The sequence below is a fragment of the Glandiceps talaboti genome, chromosome 23 (assembly GCF_964340395.1).
Source record: "Glandiceps talaboti chromosome 23, keGlaTala1.1, whole genome shotgun sequence".
In the NCBI taxonomy this organism is placed as follows: Eukaryota; Metazoa; Hemichordata; class Enteropneusta; family Spengelidae; genus Glandiceps; species Glandiceps talaboti.
This window is the reverse complement of record NC_135571.1, coordinates 2,600,185-2,613,174: the sequence shown is the minus strand read 5'-3', so window position 1 is coordinate 2,613,174 and position 12,990 is coordinate 2,600,185. Positions and strand designations below refer to the sequence as shown.

The window sequence follows — 12,990 nt, the reverse complement described above, 5'->3', positions numbered from 1 at the left end:
ATATTCTAGTTACTCTACCACACTTGTTATTGATAGAACTCACACCTTTTAAGGTGACGTAAGGCCTGAACAAGAATTGTGTGATTCCGATGTACGCTTAATGTTAGTAGGAAGATTTGTGGGGGTTTTTCATTTGTGAGTGTCTAGTTCAGTTCCACTGTTTTCCAAATGGTCTCTGTGTTATTGGTTTCTTCTAATCTGATTACAGCCATTGCAGATTGGAAGAACAGTTTTAAATTGACGTTAGTTTCCGCATCCACCGTAATTCGTAACAATATAAGGGTTGTGTAAAGAAAAAGAACATCATGCCACCTACATTAAATTCCACAGTGATTTGGTAGTATCATCATGCAACGATAATAATTATATTTTGTTTAAATAGTGAAATCAAGGTTCTTTGTAAATTTTATGTAAATAGTGTCACCAGTCCCGGAGTAAAATATTATATAGTCAACTCATGCTACTTAAATTCATAAAACAGCTACAAACTGAAGAGGTACCGAAAACCATTCAGAGATTTACTTTCACACGTCGATACACCGTACGGAAGACATGACCTATACAAGAACTTCGGCATAGTAAATTCACACTAATTTACATCATCGACAAAGAAATGTAGTTTCTAACTGTTGAAATTTCGTAACCATGACAACTTAAGATTTACTCAAGGGTAAATTCACACTGTATTTTAGTGACTGAACCTAGGATTTATGAATCAACACAACTTGGTATTAATCGTAGCTTCGTATGTTGATGTTTACTTTTGTAGTTCTTGTAAGCTTAATTTTGCAAAATTATTTATTTTTTTAAATGTAGAATACAGCCCCCCTCCCCCCTCCAACCTTCAGTATTTGATACAATTGCACCCAGAATGTGAAAGTTCACTTCGTTTTGATGATGTCATCACTATGGCCAGTTACCACACCGAGGAAAGTCTGCAGGAACATCTGGGATATCTTCATTTTCACCAACTTTGAAGACCAAACCCATGCCACCATTCTGCAAATAAATGTATAATTGTATTGTGTAATTCTCCTGGTAGTCATAGCGTTTTCGTTTCCAGAGACATGTAGAGGAAAAGATTAGTTTGTTTACGTGTGGCTACAGCCACAGTAGTATTGAAGAGAAAGTCCAGACTGATCTATTTCTGCCTTTAGTACACTTGTATTGATTACTGCTATCAACTTAAAGGAAAAGTCCATTTAAACGCATTTCTACCTATAGTACACTTGTATTGATATTACTGCTATCAACTTAAAGGAAAAGTCCTGTCACACTTATTTCTGTCTTTAGTACACTTGTATTGATGAAGACAGTACGATTGTTACTGATTGAATCTAAAACCGCGAAGTACAAAACTATCTTCTTTTTTAATTGCAATCTTGTTGTTGTGTTAAGCAACGAGAATGCTAGCATTATCTAGAAAGTAGAACACAATTCAACTTGCCAAATGACTAGCTTTGATCATTAACTGCACAAGACACATCAGACCATTATAATGTAGAATATACATGTAGTGGGGTCTGAGATGTCAGTTACATTTTTCTGATGAACTCTTCCTATTGTAGCTGTACATGTGTTCAGTCACACTCTAGGTTTGTATTTGTCACGACATGGAATAGTGGTGAATTACAGGTTTTCCACAGACCAATGCTGGATATCCCAAAATGGGCTTACATAAAAAGTACTGGTTTTCAGCAAGCTTACTCTTCATATCAAGCAAATTAGTCATATTCAATATGGCGGTGTGTAGTTATGCAATATAGAGGGCGTACTCATGTGACCTGGGGTCATACTTACTTCATATATTTGCTTGGTGCTAATAACGTATATTACTTGATGTACATAAGTTGTTAAATCACATTTTAATAGTGTTTCGTGACGTAAGTTTACAGTGTATATTTCCTCGTTCACCGTCTCACCCCAGTGTACCGGGATTTAAAGTTTTCTACAAGTGTATATTGATGCAGTAGTGACGTCATGTACATTATGAATATATTATGTTATGACTCACCGCAATATGGAATTCAATATGACAATGGAATAGCCAATAACCTGGGTTGTTGGCATGGAAACGGAGTATTGTATAACCACCTGCTGGTACAGCGACAGTATCTTTCATCACTGGATGGTCTAAATTACGAACTATCAAACCTGAAACAAATAATTATTATCAAAGATTGTTTATTCAGTTGCCAAATAATAAATAAAAATATGGAATATGTGAAATTACAATTAATATCACCCTGAAAAACTTGAAGAAAAAAAACACGTTGTATCGCCTGACAAAAATCTTACTAACATTGCTACATTTTAAATTTTGCCTGCAAATTGCTATATTTTATTGTCTGGCTCAACAAAAACCTTACCAACATGGAATTATACTGATATTTGCGAAGCAAGGCAATACAATGTAACACTGTTGAAGTTTAAACAAAATCAGTGGTCAGAAGCCAGTGAAAGTTGGTAGAATATGTTTAAAGTAGCATGCATGCTGTTATTGTTTATGTATTTAATTAAACACAGAGCCCACATGGTGTAAGTGGTGTTTGTATATTATCTGTATGGTATCTATCTTAACACGAAATCTTGTGGTCATGCTCACTGATCTTGATAGTTCATTTAATAGCTTTGACTCGCTTTAGGGAACAGGACTGTAGTACCCCAGTATTCGATTTAAGACATTGGACTGCAACGTCTAGATTGTGAACATCTCTATTCATCAATGTACTAAGAACTACCCCAGGGAGAGCAGAACCGTGAAACGTGTGAAAATGATACGTTTGCTAATGATACAATATCTAAAATTGTATTACTTTAGGGAGCCATCATAAATGTCAGAAAACAACAACAAGATTGGATATATGATTTGGCTAACAAAATATGTGTTTTTTGCGGCTTTTCACCAAAGAGGATAACACTACATGCAATACTTGTTTCTGTGGAAGATTATGGAGAGTGAATAAATAAAGAAATATATTATTATCATTATTAACACATTGCATTTTTACACTTGTCTAATTACATTGACTCTGTTACCGTATACAGTACCTAGTTTGTCCATTAACTTGACCTCAGATTTGTAGAGTGGATAGGTGACCTTCTCCATGGCAACGACCCGGTAGTTCATTCCATGCAGGTGCATCGGATGGCTTTCTCGTGACTCTCTAGCCTCGTTCACGATAACTACTTCGACGACCTTCCATGAATAGGGAGACAACCGTTAAAAGTTTGTATTAAATCTAGTTGCTACATTTACAGAGAGTTAAAAGTAACAAACCGACACCAATTTGTTTAAATACCAGCTTAGTATACTATTTTAATGCAAATTACACAAGACAGACAGACAGACACACACACACACACACGCAAACATGCGCGCGCGCACACGCAAACGCACACACATACATGCTTACATACATATGTGTGCACACGTCTAAAAACATGTCTGGACACCTACTATTCCCAAGGCAACCTTGATGACGTATGTGCATTGACAAACTGGCGTACCATCACATTCTTCCCTCATGGCTTGCACGTCATCATAATAACAAATTATCGGTTGGTCATCTTTCTTGAATATTAGTGGTATTGATGGCGCTTTATATGCAATCCAATCAATTTGGTTAGTACGATCAAAGTTCAGTTCACTTCTCTCGTAGATCAGTTGGTTCACAGCTAAATAGTATGTTACATCCGCTTTACCAGACGTTGCGTCGTTAGGTGCTGAAATGAAGAAGTCGTCAACGTGCATAATTCATGAATGATCTTTCTGATGAATCATGTAATAAACAATATTATCCTGACAATGGGTAAATTCATAACTCGGTAATAAGAAAGCTGACTCATGTATCAGAGACTGTTGGAATATATAACAAAAAGAAAATTGTGTTTTCCTTTTCCCCTCTCTCTCTCTCTCTCTCTCTCTCTCTCTCTCTCTCTCTCTCTCTCTATCTCTCTCTCTCTCTCTCTCTCTCTCTCTCTCTCTCTCTCTCTCTCTCTCTCTCTCTCTCTCTCTCTCTCTCTCTCTCTCTCTCTCTCTCTCTGTAAGGGAGACAGACAGACTCACCAAGCGATCTCAGTGCTGTGATCGGTATGAACTGGTCTGTCTTGGGTTTATGGGGATCATTTAATACGGTTCCTTTTCTGGTAAAGTTCAATGGTACTATTGGGAGGTTGTCTTCCGGTGCACCGTCGTAGTGTAAAATTGCTGTCGACGAAATATTTGGACAAAGCAAGTCAAACGAATCAGGTTCTATGCCCTTAGCACGAATCTGCAGGAGAAAGAAAGACAGGTCGAGATGTTGTAAGCATTTAGTCAATAAATCGATGTGTAGCTAAAGTGGCAAGATAAAAGCTATACTAAATGTAGTCTCGGTTACCCAGACTCTCACTCTCACTGCTCGAGACTCTTCTACGAGAGCACTCGGTCGAGAGAAGGAAGGGAGGTCTCGTAGGCAGAGCCCTCAGCGACGAGAGTCTGGGTAACCGAGACTATGCTAAATATAATAAAACCGTGGAAGCCATTCATTGCAGGCGGAGGAGGGGACGTAAGACACCTTCCAATCGTCCTGTTTGATTGGTTCACGGTGATTGAATGGTTAAGTAGCCTTTACCCTCAGGCCACATTTAAATCTTGCTTGTGGGTCTGAGATTTAGTTTTTTTTTTAAATTTCACGACTTGGAAGTTGAACTTGGATTTTGATATCTACCTAATATCAAGTTACTGGTATAATGAATATTGTATTCAGATCTTGTTTTTCTTATATCGCCTTTCGTGATTCTAATGATTGTTGGTTTTTCTGCGTGTAGTTGAACATCGTGGTACAATCGAACAATTTCCAGTGTATATGTGTGTAAATGTACGTATGGGAACGGGGGGGGGGGACTAATATCCCTAGGAATGTACGCACCACACGTGACTGATAATTATGGACACTACATGATTTCGTCGTTAAAATCTGCTAAATTATCATAAATTGCTATCTAATTACTATCTCTGAATATATCTGAAATATTTCTACAATTGCAGGATAGAAGATTGTTGTCTACAGTACATGTAACTCACCCAGTAATTGTCAATGTCTTGATCGGTTGCTATGACAACATCAAAACGTTCACCATTTGACATCCCTAAGATATCAGTTTGGTAAGGCTCGACGGGGTTTCCGTCTGTGCTTATCACGGTCAAAATGTGATAGTCAATTGAAAAGTAAATCGGACAGTCGCTGTTCCCGTTGAAGATTAGCCTGAAACGATACCGAAAACCTGGTTTCACGGAAAACGTAGATCTAGGAGTTTTGGGGTCATGGCTGTTCCCCTTTCCTTCTGCCCTCCCATTGATTAAAATATTGTCATCATTACGTGCTTCGTATACAAATATCCGTGTTAGTATAACAGAAACAGCAAGCTCATTTGTCCAGTCGGCAAGTAGTATCGTGTGCTCACTTTCGTCGAAATCGTAAAACTTCAGCAGCGGATCGAAATTCTCTGGTTCACGGACGATGAGGGCGCCATACGCTCCATCTGCGCGTTGGAATCCAGCATGAGAATGCCAAAAATGTGTTCCGACCGGATCAGCTGTAAATTCGTATCTCCATTTATTTCCGTACTGAATCGGGCATTGCGTCACCATCGGTGCACCGTCCATGTATGGGGTACCGGCATGTCTTTGGAAGTGAAAATGAAGCGATGTTACCTCTGACGTCATAAGTTCATTACTGAGGTGGATTACAATAGTATCGTAATGACATACCTGCAGAACGAAAACAAATCAATGGACAGAAATTAGTTTATGTGTCTGTGTCTCTGTGTGTGTGTGTGTGTGTGTGTGTTGGTCAATGTTAGTCATTAGTAGACTGGTTACATGAACTTCTGAACAATTGCAGCAAATTGAAGTCACGTGTTAGGGCGCCTCAATGTTGCCCTCGCTAATCGTAACACTTTAAAACCAGATTTAAACTGAATGCCGTAAGGACAAAACCATATTTTTAGTTTTATACCCATTGTTGGAATGCACAATTCTGAGCTATAGGTAGTTTGAATGCTGTACTCAGCCTTAATCGGAAAATTAATATGAAATGCTATGATGCAGCTACGCACGGTCGATCATTTTGAATATATAATTTCGTTCTATTTCATATCGTTGAAATATTAAACCTTACCTCGATCGCGGGTCCTGGTATAATTTCGTTGATAGCAACGACGGCTCTTTGAGTTCCATCCAAGGACATACATTTATTTTCATAGCAATGGGTTGTGTTGTATGGACAGTCAGCACAATTAGATGCCATGGAGAGGTAATACGCAATTGTGAAGTCATACTCGCAAGTTTGAGGTTTTGCTGGGAACTCGCATTTTCTGTTGCAGTGATGGGCCGTCGTAGCGAATGCAAACAAAACTGTTTAGGGAAAGAAAGGAGGGTAGTTTGTGTACTTCAATTGTGCATTGAATATGAATAACTACATTTATACATTAGTGCTTTCCAAAGTCGACTGTCCGTTTGTTTGTCTGTCTGTCTTTCTCTCTGTCTCTCAATTTGTCTCTCAAGCTGTCTCTGTATCTGTCACTCGTTCTCTGTCTGTCTGTCTGTCTGTCTGTCTGTCTGTCTGTCTGTCTGTCTGTCTGTCTGTCTGACTGTCTGTCTATCTGCCTGCCTGCCTGTCTCTCTTTCTCTCCCTCCCTCCCTCCCTCCCTCCCTCCCTCCCTCTCTCTCTCTGTCTCTCTGTCTCTCTGTCTCTGTCTCTCTCTCTCTCTCTCTCTCTCTCTCTCTCTCTCTCTCTCTCCCTCTCTCTCTCTCTCTCTCTCTCTCTCTCTCTCTCTCTCTCTCTCTCTCTCTCTCTGAAATATTACTATTTTTATCCAAAATCCCAATGAAAGGTAGTAAAATTTTACTCACCTTGTAGAAATATCACAATAGGAAAGTTTGGCATAATACTATTTGACGATGATTTCCCCTTCACCATGATTGCGTTTCGACATACGTTAACACTGATTGCTAATATGGTAATGACCAGTAACGATATAATTTCGTAGTTGTGGATGGATACCTGCAAATATTGCCATCACTATGGTAACACCATCATCTCAAAGTCAAAGTCCTTCATGGTAATCATGACGTAATGTACAATAAATAAGTACTGATAGCAGGGTACCTGTGGAAATATCAAAACGGCAATTATGTCATGCGCAACACACTAGCCCCATCTACACGTAGGTCGTCCTACCTGAGGCAGTCCCAAGTCCTACCTGAGGTAGGATAGATTTGTGTCTACACGTAGGAAGGTTACAGCGTGGATGTCGCACCTTCCGTCCTGACAGTCATAGGACGAAGGTTTTTTAGTGCCGTGTAGACGGGGCTACTCGCTTAACTGAGAAAAATCTCATCAAGAAGCAGGATTTATTCCTTTTTAGTGTACGTTATTTCATGCCTCCAGTGTAATTTTTCTTCTAACCACCCTCTTTCATCGCCGATGTACGGTGTGTCGAGTATCGTAAACCGTGATGAGAGTGCCTCCAGCGGTGATTTAGCTTAACCGGGACTTCGGCTAGTACCAGGCGTAATTAACGTAACACCTTCCGTGAGACAAAACCCCTTAGATTTGTCCTCCTGTTACCAACATAATAATTATTTGCATACAAAATTCTGAGCTATAACTATCATAAATGATTACGTCTTCAATGACACACCACACAATATGAAATGTGTAGCTTGCAAAGGTAAGATATTGCCTAATTACCGCAAACTATTAATTATGCAAATGAATCATTACGAAAGCTACTCAAGCTGGACACATACATTTTGTTATTATCAATGTAGGTAACAAATTATTTGAAATTGTAAGTTTGCATTCTTTAGTAGTTAATGCAAATCGCTAATTATGCAAATGACTAATTACAATTAAAAACTAAATCAGAAAATTACATCAACCACGATATGGTATTGATTGTTTTCAAATGCTCAAATGTCTAAAGATAGGACAGGCAGAAAATTGCTTTAGTTTGGCCCCATGGTGTAATGGTTAGCACTCTGGACTTTGAATCCAGCGATCCGAGTTCAAATCTCGGTGGGACCTTTTTAGTCGATCTTAGCATTTCCAGGCTGTTTACATTGAGCTGAAATCGATATCATAATAATGGTTAATTTAATTGTTTAATTATTTGATAGCGTATCAGTAAAAGTTTGGCTGTTTTGATGAACTAAATTTCTGTTCTTTTTTGTGAATATCAAAGTTTAGTCGACTTCGTGATCTCATTCCTGCCCCCCCCCCCCCCGTGTGAAGTAGAAGATCAGAGTGCCACCAACGGACTGTATTTGCAAGTCTAGAACGTGGTTTACCTATACATAGTATTACGAAAAGCTAAACATTTAGTCAAACACATCAGGTAAAACACACATCAACTAGATATGTCGAGCACAGTTACTGTAACAAAAGTTCCGTTACTGATTTTCTTCGAATTCGTTGCACATGTGGATGCTCTGTACCGCGGCTGACACTATATCATCGTGTATAATCTTTACTCGGGGGGGGGGGGGGTTCCACTGCCCAGTTCCAGGTACGACTGTCCCCCCGGGTGTTTACTGTACTGATCATTGCAAAGTGGTTAAGTTTGAAAATTGGAAAACTTTATTTGGATTATAATTAGCCAAGATAAGAACGGCTTGGAGCATAGCGTGTAGGGTCTATGCTTAGGGCCGGGGTTTCCTTCGAAAGCAGAACATGAGTCAAGCCAGTATGTTGAACCAGATAGCGTAATCTCTAGTTAGTCTATACGAAACAAAGTGTATTGTCACACCTATTAGCCAGTACACAGGTCTGTACTCAACCTCAGAAACTATTCTTTCAGTTGTCTAAGTCTGAACGGAATATATGAGCATTTGATAATGAGAAGACGGACACGGGATGATGAACGTCCCAAAGGTTTAGGTGAGTTCGTGATCACCCGCCACAAAACAAATAACATTAGCTCTGGTAGAGGACTGCTAATCCTGCACATGTCAAAAACCGAGTCAGCATTTTGACAGCTAAAGGGCATAAATCATTCTCGCAAACCAGAGTTATTATTTCTATCACTACATTTCGTGGCAGGCTCGTTAAGAACGTTGCCGTAAAACAGGCCGTGGTTTGCGACGATGGGCATAAAAATACTTAAGGTGGTGTTGTAATAGCGGCTAAACTGTGTATGCACAATTCGTTGTGGAGATTATAACCATAGCAACCTCACTTAGCTTTGATCATTTTATGGGTGGAACAGATATGGATCAAGTTGCATAATATGTGTACATGGAAGTCATTTTTGTAATATTAATCTCTAAATTGGTAACATATTAAAGCAGACGCTGTACCCTGCCTCACCCATTCGATTGCTAACATCAACGTGGCACAGGTCGTAATATCCGAAATGACCAGATATTCTTCGGTAAGTTCTTCTCTGTTAAACATCACAAAAGTACTAACTGGCCAGTGATTATTGTACCATGTACAGGGTCATATGAAACAAATGATTCCAATTGACCTTGACCTCAATGTATGGACTCTATCACCAAACTATGAGCAATGTGTAGATAATGGACTCGGTAGACGAAACCACTGAGTGTCCCAAATGGCTCGATCACTCCTGATTTGTTGGCTACAATCACAATTCATGACATTACTGCATTGGTCTAAAGTGAGAGCCTTGAGCTGGAATTTTTTTCTGGTCTTGTCGACCGACCGACCGACCGACCGACCGACCGACACAACCGTGACGTCACGTGATAAATTCTTTATATGCTCTTTTGTAATGCCAGCAAAACAGACATATATTATAAGTTTGCAGACTTCGACACATTCATCATTAGGTGAGCGTTTGTCAAATACCAGAGTTATATGATTGAAAATTTAGCGCAACAAAAAGGAGAGTTCCAAGATGTACAGTATACACCACAGGTACTCGAATCAAATTGTATGATTAAAAAATATATATGTATAGTAAATAAGATATACATATGGTTTTTAAAAATCATACAGATCGATTCGAGTACTTGTGGTAGACAGGGACATGTATCATTGCTTCCGTTTTCTTAAAATAGCATACGAATCCTGCTGCTACAAATGTATCAATGTCTATACTTGTGTTATTTCCTCACAGGTCAAAACGTATAATCACAATGTTGTTATAATTAGCCCGTAGACAAGGAAAATAACAATCTAAGAAAAACACACACCCCTATGATATGCACTTTATTCTCTGGCTGGCGTTTATGTACATGTCTGGCAAGCTGGCGTTAATATGTGCACTGCCGCACACGTTAATAATCTATAAATATTTACTTTCGTTTTTATTTCACGAAGAAACATTTGCTGCCAGATAGGCAACTGGTGTACTCCTTATTGAGATACTCGTATGAGATAAGCTACTACATTACAAAAATTACTTTATTAACAACTTATATTCTCTGTCTCTTTCTTGCTCTCGTACTCTATCGACTAACTGATTGCCTTCTGTCTGTCTGTCTGTCTGTCTGTCTGTCTGTCTGTCTGTCTGTCTGTCTGTCTGTCTGTCTGTCTGTCACTGCCGTTCACTCGCTGTCTGTTATACTGTCTGACTCGCTTTCCGTCTGTGTCTGACTGACTGTATATCCGTCCGTCTCTGTCTGTCTGTCTGTCTGTCTGTCTGTCTGTCTGTCTCTCTCTCTCTCTCTCTCTCTCTCTCTCTCTCTCTCTCTCTCTCTCTCTCTCTCTCTCTCTCTCTCTCTCTCTCTCTCTCTCTCCAGGAAAACAAGTTACAGTAGCATATTTGACAATACAAAAGAAAAAGAAGTTCAATGGCTCGTTTTCCTTGGAAGTGTGTTGGTACCAAAATCTGGAAGCATCACAACAAAGTCATTCTCTTTCTTACTCTTTTAGCAATTTCCCTCATTGTGTTCATGACGCCACAGTCTCATAAATGGGAGACTAGCATATCAGGAATTCGGTGTTCAGATTTGATTAATGGGCGTTTACGAACACAAGACATCGTTAGCGAAAAAATGGATGCATTGATTCAGCACATGGTCTCTGGCAACGACTCAGACTTTAACGAAGTGAGTGAGTGTGCCACTTTCCTTCAATCTAGAGGGTATCTTGATAAACCTGTCACACAGGAGGAGGTTGAATTTCCCTTGGCATTTAGCATTGTGATGCACAAGTCCGTCCATCAAGTGGAACAGTTGTTGAGAACCATATACAGACCACATAATGTATACTGTATTCATGTCGACAAGAAATCACCGTTGCAGCTTCATACAGCAATGCATGCGATTGCAAGTTGTTTTGATAACGTTTTCATAGCTTCGAGACTAGTGAAAGTTACTTGGGGAAGTATATCCCAAGTGTATGCAGAGAGATCCTGTCAGAAAGATTTACTGACGAAAAACCAGAAATGGAAATATTTGATAAATCTGACTGGACAGGAATTCCCTCTAAAAACTAATTTAGAAATTGTACAAATTTTGAAATTATTCAAGGGGCAAAATGACATTGTAACGTTGGCAAAGGTGTTTCCAGGAAGAACAGCTTTCAGACATTATGAAAATAGCAACTGGTTAGTAAGATCTTCAGTGAAAAAAACGGAACCCCTACCAGGAAATATTGTCATCCACAAAGGAGGTGTACAGTCCGCCCTCACACGACCATTTGTAGAATTTCTACACGAAAGCGTCATCGCCCAAGAATTCCTTATATGGTTAAATGACACCGAATCCCCCGATGAGGCATTTTACCAAAGTTTAGCCTCCCTACCCGAAGCTCCAGGAGGCCCGGGAGTTGATGGATCCCACGACGCGGTCTCACGATTAATTGTTTGGCAGAAAACATCTTCTTGTAAAGGGAAGTTTGTTCGAGAAGTGTGTGTCTTCAGTTGGCGAGATCTTCCATGGATCGTTCAACAACCTCATTTATTTGTCAATAAATTTCACAGAGAAAGTGATTCGATAACACTACATTGTTTAGAGGAGTTGATAAACAATAGAACCAGCGAACCTTCAGAAATAACCTTGAACTTGTATCAACATTTTGAAAAGGTAAGATCTTGGGATGTTGTTAATAGCGAATCTCAAAGATGGCAAGTTTATACTAAGAAGATACTGATTATTATTGTCTTAATTGTATTAGTATTTACATATATTTACTTTGTATATTATTGTATAAAACATACCTTACTAGATGCTGAAAAGAAAACCGTAGATAATAAGGAATATCGATATCGTGAAGGTAGTTTAGATATAGAGAATCAATTTTAGCAGCAAGAGTAAGTTACTGCAAACCACAACATTTGGTTATACAGGATTTTTGGGAATCGCCCTACTGGAGCTGAATAATGATTATAAAGGCAATCGTAATACATACATACATACATACATACATACATACATACATACATGCATGCATACATACATACATACATACATACATACATACATACATACAGACAGACAGACAGACAGACAGACAGACAGACAGACAGACAGACAGACAGACAGACAGACAGACGCATCACTTCGGGAGCGAAAAAACTATGTTGGACCCATGGCGTAACGTGCCAAAGACAACCTTTTATGAATATTCATTACAAACACCTTACGTCAGTGTAAGTGTACCCGATATAATACAGTGTATCAAAGTGCAATGACATTTATAAGTTAACGTGTACACTTTCTTTCATAATCACCTGATCAAAAAAAAAACATTTTGGTAAGGATTCTGCCATATGCCTCGATGGTCCGTGTATGTATGTATGTATGTATGTATGTATGTATGTATGTATGTGTGTATGTATGTATGTATGTATGTATGTATGTATGCGTGTGTGTGTATGTATGTATGTATGTATGTATGTATGTATGTATGTATGTATGTATGTATGTATATATGCATGTATGTATGTATGCATGTATGTATGTACGTACGTACGTGTAAGTAATATTAAGTAGGCACGCACACGAGCATACACATATATACACACACACAC

The 12,990-nt window shown here is 38.9% G+C and overlaps 2 protein-coding genes and 1 non-coding gene across 3 annotated transcripts; 2 read left to right on the top strand and 1 right to left on the bottom strand.

Moving 5' to 3' along the window:
* Nucleotides 1–906: 906 nt before the first annotated feature.
* LOC144453143 (uncharacterized) lies at nucleotides 907–6,965 on the bottom strand. Its single transcript, XM_078144422.1, has 8 exons — nucleotides 6,899–6,965; nucleotides 6,165–6,400; nucleotides 5,069–5,755; nucleotides 4,070–4,274; nucleotides 3,461–3,726; nucleotides 3,052–3,199; nucleotides 2,015–2,154; nucleotides 907–999 (listed from the first exon to the last, which is right to left on the bottom strand). The coding sequence occupies exons 1-8, from the start codon at nucleotides 6,963–6,965 to the stop codon at nucleotides 907–909; spliced, it is 1,842 nt and encodes a 613-aa protein (XP_078000548.1).
* A 1,038-nt stretch (nucleotides 6,966–8,003) lies between these two features.
* Trnaq-uug (transfer RNA glutamine (anticodon UUG)) lies at nucleotides 8,004–8,075 on the top strand. The gene has a single exon. It is a non-coding gene; the product is annotated as a tRNA-Gln (tRNA).
* Nucleotides 8,076–10,909: 2,834 nt separating this feature from the next.
* Nucleotides 10,910–12,262, top strand: LOC144453142 (beta-1,3-galactosyl-O-glycosyl-glycoprotein beta-1,6-N-acetylglucosaminyltransferase-like). Its single transcript, XM_078144421.1, has one exon. It carries the CDS (start codon nucleotides 10,910–10,912, stop codon nucleotides 12,260–12,262), a length of 1,353 nt encoding a protein of 450 aa, XP_078000547.1.
* The last annotated feature ends 728 nt before the right edge of the window (nucleotides 12,263–12,990 follow it).